Raw genomic sequence first — 12,269 nt, 5'->3', positions numbered from 1 at the left:
TTTATATTTCTATTTCATGCTACTTGAATTCAGAAGGAAAGATATGATGCATTTGTATTGATTAGGCCCTGCGTACCCACCACAGATGTTGCGGTTGATCACACCTGCTCAGGTTTGACTTCTACAAACAGTCCACCTTAACCTGCTACCTTAAAATGCTGCTTACAGCACATTTAATGCAATGCATCAATAGTAGGAATCCATTCATGATAATGATGACAATCCAGTAATATATTCAACACCTGGAGGACTTTTACTTGTAGCAGAGGATATTTTGCACTGTGGTGTTTCTTCTGTTCTTTATTCAGGTGCTCGCTTTAGATGCTGGTCGAACAGACTGAACAGAGCGTAATTGATTTGTTAATGTAACATGCATCACTGTGTATTCCACATCCAGGCAGTGAGGCGTTCAGGTGTCTGCAGCCTACCATGTTAGAGCAGGACCCAGAACAGGTGCAGGTTCACTGTATGAGTTTCTGGGCTGCTGCCTTCCTGGAAGCCTGGCTGTGCTTATTTATCAATGTGCTGCTCCATGCAAAGGCTCTCTCTCTGACCGACCGCTCCCACTGTGTTGCTATGGTCCGAGGCCACTCCATGTGGATTCCATTACCATGGAAATCCAGGGGATAAAGACATGTCTGCCCCTTTGTCTTTCTTGGCTTTGTACGGTCATTGTTTTCTCAGCTTATCAACAGCTGGAAAATCCCACTCTCTCTGTGCCCGGACTCTGCAGCGCGTGTGATACATTAATGAAACACTGCTCGGATTGTAAGAGGCTGCTTCTCATCTTTGTTTTCATCATTTCTTTTGATCAGATGCTGTTTTGAGATTCTGTTTGCTTTTATTATTTACTCTCTCTGTCTCTCTCTCTGTCTCTCTCTCTCTCTCTCTGTCTTTCTCTCTCTCTCTCTTTCTCTCTCTCTCTCTGGCTGTAGCTGTCTCTCATTCTGTGCATTTGGAGCAAAAGAGGTGCTGCTGCAGAACTCATTACGAAGGCAACCCTCTCTGCTCTATGCAGAGACTGTGAGCCTGTGCTGAGGTGTGTGTGTGTGTGTGTGTGTGTGTGTGTGTGTGTGTGTGTGTGTGTGTGTGTGTGTGTGATTCTACTCAGGAAAGATGTGCTGTTGTCCACTCAGTCCTCCTGTTCGTCTGAGCTCTCTCTCTCTCTCTCTCGGTCTCTGTTTTCCTCTGTTTCCACCAGAGAAGCGAAGCAGAAGGACCCTGTCGCATCAGAGTGCGCCATGGGGGCCACATTTTGTTTATTAACTCAAATTTCACAGAATTTATGTGACAGTGAGAAACAGTAACCATGGGACTGCTGGGGGAAGGAAATGCTTAATAATTGGGAAATTAAATGCTTGAAGAGGCTGCATTTTGACAAGTCGCCTCCAGCTAATTTCATCTCTTATTCAGCTCTCTCTCTCTCTCTGCCTCGCTCCCCAAGTCCTGGGATCACAAACCGCCTTGGCTCAGCTCTGCACCAACAGCAGCCCATTAACTAGACCAGATTACAAGATTAAATCAGCCCTAAACCGTGTTAACACAACTTTCAGGCTTAGAAACAGATATTCTGCATTGGCTGCACATCCTCAGCTCTATGGAGATGAAAGACAACAGGGCTCTGGCCACTTTTTTACTAGGTTGAGTCTGATGTGTACTGAAGGCCAGAGAGTGTATTTTCTGTATTGACTTCTTGACCTCTTGATCTGTTTTAGGTGCTGCAGGTTATGTGCTTGTATCGAGGGTCAAACAGAAATTTGCATAATATTATTATGCAATAAAACTGGGTTAAGACACGCTCTAAGAATAAGTTTTGTTCAGTGGGAGATGATTTAAAAACTCTGGTATCTTTAAACCTGGACCTTATTTTTCCATATTTTGGATTTCAAACTACTCCAGGAATCGGTCTGTTTGAACTGTCTGACTACATTACAGAAGGCATCTCTACAGAGACAGACATGTAAGATCCTTTTTTTGTTTACCCAGAAACACCAGACTCCATTGACAAAACGGTAATTTTACACAGGAGTTGCTGCTCCACCGCTATCATGATCATTTAGTTTTCTGTGTTATTTTTGGTGTTTTAAAGGGTTAGTCAGGATCCAACACAATATTTGTGTAGCCCGCAATAACACAAATAAATGAATCAATCAAAACAGCAGTAGAGCACTCTTGTACTCTGTGAGGTAAAATGATGATGTTTTTCTCTTTGGAGTCTGGTGGGTTTGAATAGCACGTTACAACAGCTAATCTTACAGGCAAAAAAGGATCTTCCAGGTCTCTCTCTGTAGGGATCCTTTCCATAATGCTGTCAGACACTTAGAATAACACTCTGAGCCTGTCAGTGGTAGAAAATTGCATGACTAGATGGGGAAAGCGTGGCATACTTTTATTGTGCAAATTGTAAATGGAGCATTGAATACCAAACCAAAGAATTTTATTTTTTCAATACCATAGCTCCATTTAGCTACATACATGCTATCTATGCCCTTTGAAAATATAATTCTGGATGGATTCTGGGTACTGGTACGCTGAGGCAATTCAGCTGCTTTCCAACGAAAATCAATTGAATTAAAGCCTTGACAACAGTGGAGGTGCTGTATCTGCTCTGTCTGCTAGTTACTGAGAGGAGCTGAGGGCTTCTGATGACAGTTGTTTTGTGATTTATAGCGTATTATGTTTCATCAATGTCTTTGCAGAGAGTCAAAGCATGAGTCCATTTGTCTGTGACAGACTGACAGACTGACAGGGAGGCTGAGACATACTGTACAGCTTTAGGAGGAGTTTGTTCCTAAAGCCCATAGGATTAGTAATGGGCTAAATGAGGCCGGACCCACTGATAGACCAATTAAAGGTTAGCCTGCATTGCACTACCTCAATTTTACCCCCATTAGCAGTGCAGCACGTTGTGTGTGGGGCTGCTGTTGTGGTCATTAAGGCGCTCATGAGGAGCTGCCTTGATGCCTTTTGTTCTGCAGACTTTCTGTTGCTCACTGCAAAGGTGAAAATGTGACGATAAGAGCAAGCAAATGACTGTAGTACCATCATCTGTGTAGAACTAAGAAACCTTCAAAGGAATGTTGTTTCTAAAAATGACACGTGCATTCCACGGTTATCTATCACTGTTTGTAATTTCATGTAAGGACATTAAATATTGTGTTATATTCATGATTCGTGTCGTGTGTGTGTGTGTGTGTGTGTCCAGGTCTAGACTTTCATGAGGACCTGCATCGCATCGGAGCAAAAGAGGGTCTGAAAGGCCGCAAACTTCAGAAGGCGATGGAGAGCTACGCTTGGAACATCACAGTCCTCAAGGTGAGATGAGCGGAAGCACACATGTAGTATTATGGAGACTATAATCAGCTGGAAAAATAATCCCTGTTTCTAAGATTAAACTACATGATGTCTTAAGAAAGCTCTCCGGGCTAATTGTGTTTGCCTCCTCCCTAATCCCTAAATCTCTTAATTAATTAGTGTTGATTCTGAGTACTGTTTCATTTATTTGCTCATGAAACTATCTTGACAAGACATGATAGGATTGTTCACACTTTGTTTGTAGATGCACACATGCTGCTTTATTAATCCTCATAAGGGCACGCCGGGTGCCCTGCACACGCTTCAAAGTGATGCTCAGCAAAATGCAGTCTAGTCTCTGCCTGCCCCGTGACGCGGGGAGATAAAGTTGCCCACTGCCCTCATCTCTTTGCCTCTGTGAGCACCGGCGGTAATACCAGCACTGATAAAACACCACATGCTGCTCAGGCTGCGCTCTGCACAGTGGGCCTGTTTTGCTAAATAAGGAGCAGAGCAGCCTGGATATTTTTATCTCATCTCATCACCCTGAAATCTTTCAGTATTGAGTGAAGAAGGTCCTTTGGCTGAGCTTTTTGCTTGAGCGTCAGGTTGGATAAATGTTTGATCACTTGACTCTTTCACTTGCCTTTTCAGGAAGAAAGCAAAGACAAGAGCTGTAAATAACACGTAACATTTTCATTAGCGGTAGATCTCTTAATCACTTTTCAGTTAAGTGATGTGACATCGTCATCCATGTATGAGTCCATGTAATTTACAGTGATAGAAGACTGTTCCTCAAATGTAGGAAGGTGGAAACAACAAGGTAGATAAATAATCCCAACAATTAAACCTCTGATTAACTGACTAAATTCAGTTCTTGCACTAAGAAAGCATCCGTATGTGCCACAGCCAGCTTTGTCTTAATTAAAGCTTTCTTGCACTCTCCAGAATTGGGGAACGTATGTAGTTAAGTAGCATAGCAGATGGCACCCAAACCTAATCCCCACCTCCATCTATAGCCATCTCCCCTAAACTCACCCGTCTCCTCCCATCCCCGCGTTGTCTCCACAAACAAACACACACTTCCCTCTCTCGTCCTTTCCAAGTTCCTCTGTGAGCCACATTCTCACCACGAAGGCATCTTGGCACATAACTCCTCCTCCCATTCTTCAGTTGTAATCTGTGTCCCAAACTGAACATTTGGTGGGAGCCTGGTGCCTGTTTGCCAAGGCTGGCAGCCCTGCACAGATATTTCACCTGTCAGCCTCTCCAGATCCTCGGCAGGCCTGGAAGCGCTCGCTGGCGGATGGTGGGGGAGCTGTGAAGAGGAGAGAGTCGTGTCTTTTCTCTGTCTCTCACTCTGTGTTTCCTAAACTCCCTCTCCAGCCTGACTTGGACAGTTACAGTCGGATCAGAGCTGTCTGGTTGTCGGCCATTTCTAGCAGTGGTACCACCCTGTCACTCACCGTGTCTTCCTGTGAGGGTTAGGGTTAGAAAGAGACAGAAAGAGAGACTTTGAAGCAGGTGTCGATGATACTGCAGTCCTTTTTACGAAGAATAACGGGCTCCAAATACTGGAAGTATCTTGTTTCTGTATCTTGTTTAGTAGCTCAGACTTTAGCTACAGGTGGCCAAACTCAGCACTTGTTTTACTTTAGAGCTCATAGAGTTGTTTAGTTCTATATAGATCCGAGGTTCTGTGTTTTAAAAAATGGCAAACCAATTCACAATAGTTCTTATTTAAAAAAAAAACAGTGAATTTGTGCATAATAGTTTTTCTTTTCTTCTCTTGAACGGTAAACCAGTTATTTCAAAGAAATATAAGCTTGATGAATCAGTGTTGAAAACATGAACACATGTTAAATACTTTAGAAAGCAGAGTTAACAGGCAGTCTCGTTATTTTTTCCATCTCACGGTGACAACATGCACATTTTAAAGGCTTTATAGATGAGACTGAATAATACCAGGCACTCATCTACAAAATGGTGGCTGCAGAAACCATGAGGTGCAACGTGGGTTAGTGGAAATACCAGCGAGCTTCCTCTCATGGCTCAAAAGTGCTCTGCAGAAAGAAATCTGAAATAAACGACTTTGGGAGAAAAAATTCTGTGTTGACGACCCAAATAAAATTTCATGCGACCCACGTGTGGGTGCCGACCGGATCTCTCTGGGAATGACTAACATAGATGATCGCTCAAGTGGGATCTACCATGAATGATCGTTTAAGCCCTGCTGGAGCTCCGCCGTCACGTCTCGCTCCGCCTACATCTACAACGTTAAAGTAGCACACAGGAAAGGCAGGTGACTGACAGCTGATATTTCTATCAAAGGATGGACTGATTTTAATAAGCAAGGAGGAGATTAGGGTAGAATTTATTAAGGATATAGTGGTGGGATTTGGCAGCTGCCCCTGCTTGGACTTAGTCCTGCTGTAGATAGCTTTAGGCCAGCTGTACGGGTGAATGTACCCAAATACAAGTGCCATTGAGATTTGGCTCTGACCGCACAGGACAGCCTCTCGCTGTCTTATTTTATGCCTGGTGAGTCATGACTTACATAATTTCTTTTTTTCAGACGTATGACTTATTCATGCTCGTGGTTTGCGTGCTGGAGAGGCTCAGGTAAAAGGCCACTTGCATCATATTAACATCGCCTGGGAGCAGAGCGTTGGGCGCTGTGTGCAGGGCGGCACCTTTACTCATTCTGCAATATGTCAGACTGCTGCTCCTGCCTTGTGGCACTGAGAACTTTATCACTTTCACCATTTACACTTCCATCTGGTGCAGAACGGGTTCTTCATGGGGATGTTAACTCTAACGGGCTGTCACAGCGGGTCAGGCTGAGTCAAGAGTGCAGTTCAGTGGGAGGGAAGGAAAATATGCAGATTCACAGAAGAGAAGACGACATACTTTCAACTTGCTTGTGAAGAGCTGTTGGAGGGACGGTGGTGTAAAGAAAGTGTTGGAGCGGACACGCTGAAAGAGTTGTGGCAAGACAGGGAAGCCTGAGGGGAAGAGCCAGAGACTGAAAGACTGTAGAAGTGGAGAGAATTTGTAAAATCATGTGGGCAGATTTCTTCTCTTTCTTTCCTTTGCCCAGATCTAATAATATAAGCACCTCTCACACACACAAATAACGGCCTGTGGAGAAGACTCCGCCACATTTCCACATGGCAGACGCAGCTAGCTTTAGGAGGCAGGCGGCCACGGCAGTGGCCCAGATTGACTTGACAGTGCTCTGAAGCAGGATGCCTGCCCTGACCACTTCCTCCACATATGGCAGGGACTCATGTCTGTGGGGCTCACAAATAAAGAGCAGAAACGTAGAATAGCATTATCACCATATGACGGCACTATTCACCAGCTGAGAGGAGCAGTATGGAGGGCTGGCGGGCGACCAAAGGCCTTCAGTCAGTGGCTTCATACTGCCCCCTTCTGCATCTCACTAGTTAATGCACTTTTACCTGGTTTCACTCCCTGTATTTTATCTTTATTTAACCAGGTAACGGCCCCTTTGAGATTGAAATCTCTCTTTCAAAAGGCAGCACAGATATAGATGCTATCTAACTCAAATAAACTGTAAGTTAAAGCAGCCCTGAGGGAATGGATATCAGTGATGTTCCTGCTATTTTTGTTTCCTTAAAATCTGATATGCTTGTGCACCGGTGACAAAGCGTTCTCTCTTTCTGTCTCCCTTTCCCGTCTTTATCTCAACCTCAGGGCCAGGCAGACCTGCTGAAGCACGCCAAGAGCGAGGCGCTGGACACTCTGCGTCAGATCCACTGTGCCGCTCAGTCCTGCGGTCTGAGCAAGAACGGAGCAGCTTCGCCACAGCTGCAGCACCATCCTCACCACCAGCCACAGCAGGTCCAGATACAGCAGCAGCCCCAGGCCAAAGCCTACCCACAGCCCCCGCCGCTGCCCCAGTCCCAAACTCAGTCCCAGCCCCAAACCGCACCTCAGGCTTATCTCCATCCCCTTCCCCAGCAACTTCCACAGCTACCGGCTCTCCCCCTGATTCAAACTCTTTCAAAACCACCGGCCTATCCTCAGCCCCCACCCATACCGCAGCTCCAGTTTCAGGTCCAGAGCCAGCAGCCTCTGGACGCCACCCCCGAGAAAGAGATGGTCAGTGACGATCCGGCGAGATCCTGCTGACCCGCAGCCTGTGCCCACAGAGAATCCTACCCACAGAGAGACGGAGAGCAGGAGGTAGAGAAGCAGAAGGGTGTAGAGGAAGAGCAGGCAGCCAGTAAGGAAAGAGAGATGGATGAAGTGGCTGAGAGAGTTAAAGAGATGATGATGATGGCGAGGAAGACTCGTCGTGTCAGGAGCGAGACTCAAGTCTGAGAGCAGGTTTGAGTTGGTCAGAGGGCTGAAGGAGAAAAGACAGAGAGGCCTCACACTTCAGTCACACATCTGTAAACAGGCTGGAAACCTGGAGGCTCAGTGTTCACTGTCCTCTGTCCTGGTCGGAACCAGGACGTTTAGGTCTCTCCTGTTTCCTCTCAGAAGGGTAACAGCTGGTAGACTTGTGGAATATGTTTCTGCGTAGAAGGATGAAGATGTCCCGTCTCTCTCTGGGCAGTGCTAGTTACATGCCCCTCCACTGTGTACTCTAGCTCTGTGGGTACAGGCTTTACCTCACGTCGCCATTTTCTGACACACATTTGCCTTTTCATTTCCAGAGACTGCTCGGCATGTCTTTGAGCTTTTATTTCGTCATGCTCGCACTCTTCCTCCTCCATCTTAGGTGTAAAGCTAAAAGTGCAAACCCCCCCCCCCCCCCCCCCCCCCCCCCCCCCCCCCCCACCCCTTTCAATGAAGAGGACGCCATTTTCGTATTAAGTGCACAAAGTAGAGCAGCTCGACTAGGCTGAGCTCTGTAGGAGTCACAGACGGCCATTTGAGCACAAAGCAGGGAGCTGTAGAGCTAAACTAGAGAAACAAAGTGAATCTAATGATGTGTCACATTGATGCTCTTCTTGCATCCCTCGCTGGTGTCGCCCTCCATCGATCCCCTCACATCTCCCGTGTCATTCCTTAGGGTTTAAGTTCTTCAGCATTCCTGGACTCTCCCCCACAGGCTCTCTGTGTCTCCTCCCCAGGGGGCTGTGTGTGTGATGTTACGTGAGTTGGTGTTTTGGTCCCCAGGGTGGAGCTTGTCCACGTCTGTAAGTGGCAGAGCTCACCAGCCAATCACAACTGGAATATCTGACCCTGCCTGTTAGAGGTCGAAGGTCAACAGGAACACGGTACTGCTGTCAATAAAAACACAAAATAACGTGAATATAGATGTAAACTGTATGTAAAATGTACGAAAGGAACATATATTGCTATAATAATTCTTGCAGGACATTAATGATTGATATTATAACTGTTGTTAGGTCTATTGATATTCTGATTCTTTTCTAACATAACTTCCACATATACAGTGATTTGACACCTTTTGTTCTGTGGTGCAGATCGGGCACGAGGGATTACGGGTAAGCGCCACAACACAATGGTCAACCAATAACCTGACATGTGTTTCACTGAGTGTGAATTCTGTAGGAGCTCCTTTAAGTGGCCCATTAAAACTGGCTTTATTGTTTATCCTGCCTCTTCTGGTTCATTTCTCCTCCAGCGACTCCCCAGTGAGGACTCATGCAAATGTGTTTTACAAGGATGTTAAATGTCCTCGTTTGTAATTTGACTCGAATGTCAGCAAAGTGTCTTGGACTGATATTTCGCTGGAAATGTTACAGTTCATGTAGCTGCTACTGACAGAGCAGCTTTCACAGTGAATCTAAACCAATCAATAGAGCCTTCCAAAAGCTTTATTGATCCCTTCTGGCGCACGGTGACGCACTGTTAATTCTCTCGATCTAAAATTCTTTTCTCATCGATAAACAAGAAGTAGGCCATTTGTTTTATCTAGAATGAGTTTGTCTCTTTGAAGCAATGCTCCCCGTCGTCCATGAGATGGCAACAAATATTAAAGTAAATGACAACGAGGATGAAAACGTGAGGAAAAACCTGAAAGTCAAAATTGCTTTCAAGTGATTTTCGTCATCCTGTCATGTTGATACTATGATCTCGTGGGTGCAGCGGTGCAGCTGAGAGTCACAGGATTCACTTAAAACAGCCCAACTTGGAGCTTTGGGGTCGTTTCCAGCTGCGAGCCCACAGACTCAGGTCAGACTCTGTCCACACCACTAGTGAACACTGTGTGCGAGCAAGAAAACAAATCTGCTCTTGTGTCACTTTGGCACCTTTTGTTGGAGAAAATAAAGCCCATAGAACCTCATTAGCATGACTTTTGAATAAGCTCGTAATTAGAACTGAGAAAGGGCATCTGTGCTTTTTCTATCTTTATATTTAAGAACACATGGGACACACTGGCTAATTGACTTCTGTCCCTCAACACTCATTATAATGGCATGTGTCCACAAACAGTTGGAATGTGGACACAAAGAAATGCCTGTAGTTCATCAAAGGTCCAGAGAAGTGCCTAGGAGATGATCTGCCACCGGAGACTCATTAATATCTGCGAGCTTAACATCAAACCTTCAAATGAGCTCGGAGCAGAAACAGGAGAATTTGTGGTTTTGTGTCATGTTTGCGGTCGGCCTGAATGACGTCCATCGCCGTGGACATCACCAAACAATATAAGAGGACCTCAGATCACACAAGCCAGAAGTTGACGTGGTCCCCTGCCGACCTCCAGAAAGCTGCTGGGATGGACACGTCCAACAAGGTGAGACTGCTGCCTCCTTTATTCCACATGTAGGGAATGATTTGTCTGATGGTGCATACAGGTGGTTACTCATTTATAACTTTTAGTTTGTGCTCATGTCTTCCTGCTTATGTAGGCGCCTGCAGAGTGGAGGCACCTCGAAAGTGTTTTGATAACTTGGTTATGTCTGAATGTTTTCTGCTCAGGTGTCACTGTGATCTCAGGTCGAAGTGAGTCTGAACTGTAGCGCATCCTTTCCTATAATACATGATTTGTTCTGTGTTCAGCGGATCAATATAGATCACAAGTGGGACATTTTAAAAAGCTGAAGCACTTTGTGAAGGGTGATCAGGCATGAACTGATGGGTAATCAATGTCTTTGGTTCACTGTGATCTGTCGGTCCTGCCGAAGCTTTGAATCATTGACTCTCGTGTCTTGACGGGCTGAACGTACCTCTCTGTTCTTATCTTATGTGTCTGTTGCTGTGATAATAAACAAAAAGAATAATTTGGCAAATAGCTCCGTCATGCCCACATAATCACTTACTATGGCACATTTTCAAGGATGTGAACTTTACAGAACAGAGTGAATTCTGTTTGGAGTGGGAGGATTTTGTTTATGTAATCTCACTCTGACTGGAGGTTATGGTTTTAGTGCAGATATATGTGGAATAAAAGATAGTTTTTATTTCATGCATGCATAAATCAGTTGGCCACGATGATGTGTCCATAATTAGAGTTTTATTATGTTTTTGTAGAATAAATGTCAGCATCATCTTATTGAAAATTCAGTTTAGAGTTTGTCTTTTGCATGAATCACCGAGCACCACACGTATAAAACATGCACTCAATAATATTTCCATTTCAAAGGATCACCTTCAGGCCGTGTTCTTGCATCAGTACCTGTATGCTTAAACTATTCTCTTCTGCCCAGCAGAAAGTCCTGGTCCTGGGTTTGATGCTGCTGCTGTCTCAGCTGGCCTGTGATGCTCACAGCATGTCCGAGTGCTGCAGCCAACCGTCTCGCTCCTGCCGCCTCTACGTGTTGCTGTGTCGCCCCGGCAGCAAGTACTTGGGGGGACCGCTCACAGGGGATGCCGCCGCTGGCATCCTCACTCTGGGTAAACGGACAGAAGATGGGGATCGTTTGCAGAGCAGACTCCACCAGCTCCTCCATGGCTCCAGGAACCAGGCGGCAGGGATCCTGACCATGGGGAAGAGGACTGAGGAGAGCGCCGGAGAGCAGTACATGGACTGGATGGCTCAGGCAGGAACTATCACAACACCCCTACCTGTTTTAAGCTAAACACCTCTTGGTATAAGCACACTGGGACTAAAAACTAGGTAGAGTGATCTACCTTTATTATTCGGTGAGTGTCGTTACACAGAAAGCATATTTTTTTGCTCATGTAGAAACAAGTTTGTGATTTTCCTTGAACAGTGTGACGTAGCACACGTACAGCACAGTGTGAGATGATGTGCTTTTGTAGATAGCATTAGTGTAATATTGTACATATATGGAAATGAAATTAAAAAGTATAGAGCTGACAAGTCGTCTCTTTTCTTCTTCGGTGGGTTTTTTAGACTTAGAATGAAATATTTCTTACATTTTCTCTTAACCGCTCAGTGACCAGATGCAGTAATCATTAACCAGAAGTTACTTTCTATAAATCCATCCTATATACAATCCATGCGATTCAGTCCTGTGATTCCAACAGCTCAGAGCGGCACGGTGTCTGTTCTCCAACCCAGAAGTAAAAGCTTTGTTGGTACACTGTTGGTACAAATGAGTCTCCTCACAGAAACTAATCTAAAACTGTGTTGTGTTGATTAATCAAACATTATGGAGTGTTTAAAAAGTACCGGGGCTGTTGATTTAAATTTTATTTCATTTATTATTGTGAGATTTACTGAAAAAAGACTGAATAGTTACAACAAAACAGACCCAGAGGACCAGAGGACAACTATCATGTCTCTATTCTCCACTTCAGCCCATTAACCATCAGCTATAATCACTTACTGTCCGTTCTAGTAGGGATGAAACATCATCTCTCTAAAGAAACAGTAGAGAATTCATGAACAAACAGAATCACTTGTTATGTTTCCTATAATTTTGCCAACTGCTAATGTTACATTTGGGCTGTTTCTTCCATTAGCACATTAAGCTTGAAGACTCAAGTTTGTTGTTTCAAAGAAAAGGTGATATTCAGCCCCCCCCCCCCCCCCCCCCCCCGCCCCAGTGTGGGAATAAGAAGAA

General features: G+C 45.0%; 2 protein-coding genes across 2 annotated transcripts in view; both read left to right on the top strand.

The window, feature by feature from the left end:
- LOC139216242 (inactive phospholipase C-like protein 2) overlaps nt 1-7,960 on the top strand; it is a 57,154-nt gene extending 49,194 nt beyond the window's left edge. Inside the window, exons 5-6 of the mRNA XM_070847328.1 lie at nt 3,206-3,315; nt 7,015-7,960. Coding sequence (XP_070703429.1) covers nt 3,206-3,315; nt 7,015-7,452 — 548 coding nt within the window. The 3' untranslated portion in view covers nt 7,453-7,960. The remainder of the gene's footprint in view (nt 1-3,205; nt 3,316-7,014) is intronic.
- Nucleotides 7,961-9,910: 1,950 nt separating this feature from the next.
- Nucleotides 9,911-11,377, top strand: hcrt (hypocretin (orexin) neuropeptide precursor). The gene is made up of 2 exons (XM_070848234.1): nt 9,911-10,033; nt 10,950-11,377. Exons 1-2 carry the CDS (start codon nt 9,911-9,913, stop codon nt 11,316-11,318), a joined length of 492 nt encoding a protein of 163 aa, XP_070704335.1. The 3' UTR covers nt 11,319-11,377.
- Nucleotides 11,378-12,269: the final 892 nt, after the last annotated feature.

This window comes from Pempheris klunzingeri, chromosome 17 (genome assembly GCF_042242105.1).
Source record: "Pempheris klunzingeri isolate RE-2024b chromosome 17, fPemKlu1.hap1, whole genome shotgun sequence".
NCBI classification, from domain to species: domain Eukaryota; kingdom Metazoa; phylum Chordata; class Actinopteri; order Acropomatiformes; family Pempheridae; genus Pempheris; species Pempheris klunzingeri.
This window is presented reverse-complemented; position numbering and strand designations above follow the sequence as displayed.

Coding starts and splice junctions, on each gene's coding strand:
- hcrt (XM_070848234.1), top strand. CDS start 9,911: ATGACGTCCATCGCCGTGGACATCACCAAACAATATAAGAGGACCTCA. Junction 10,034..10,949: donor GGATGGACACGTCCAACAAG/GTGAGACTGCTG, acceptor TCTGCCCAGCAG/AAAGTCCTGGTCCTGGGTTT.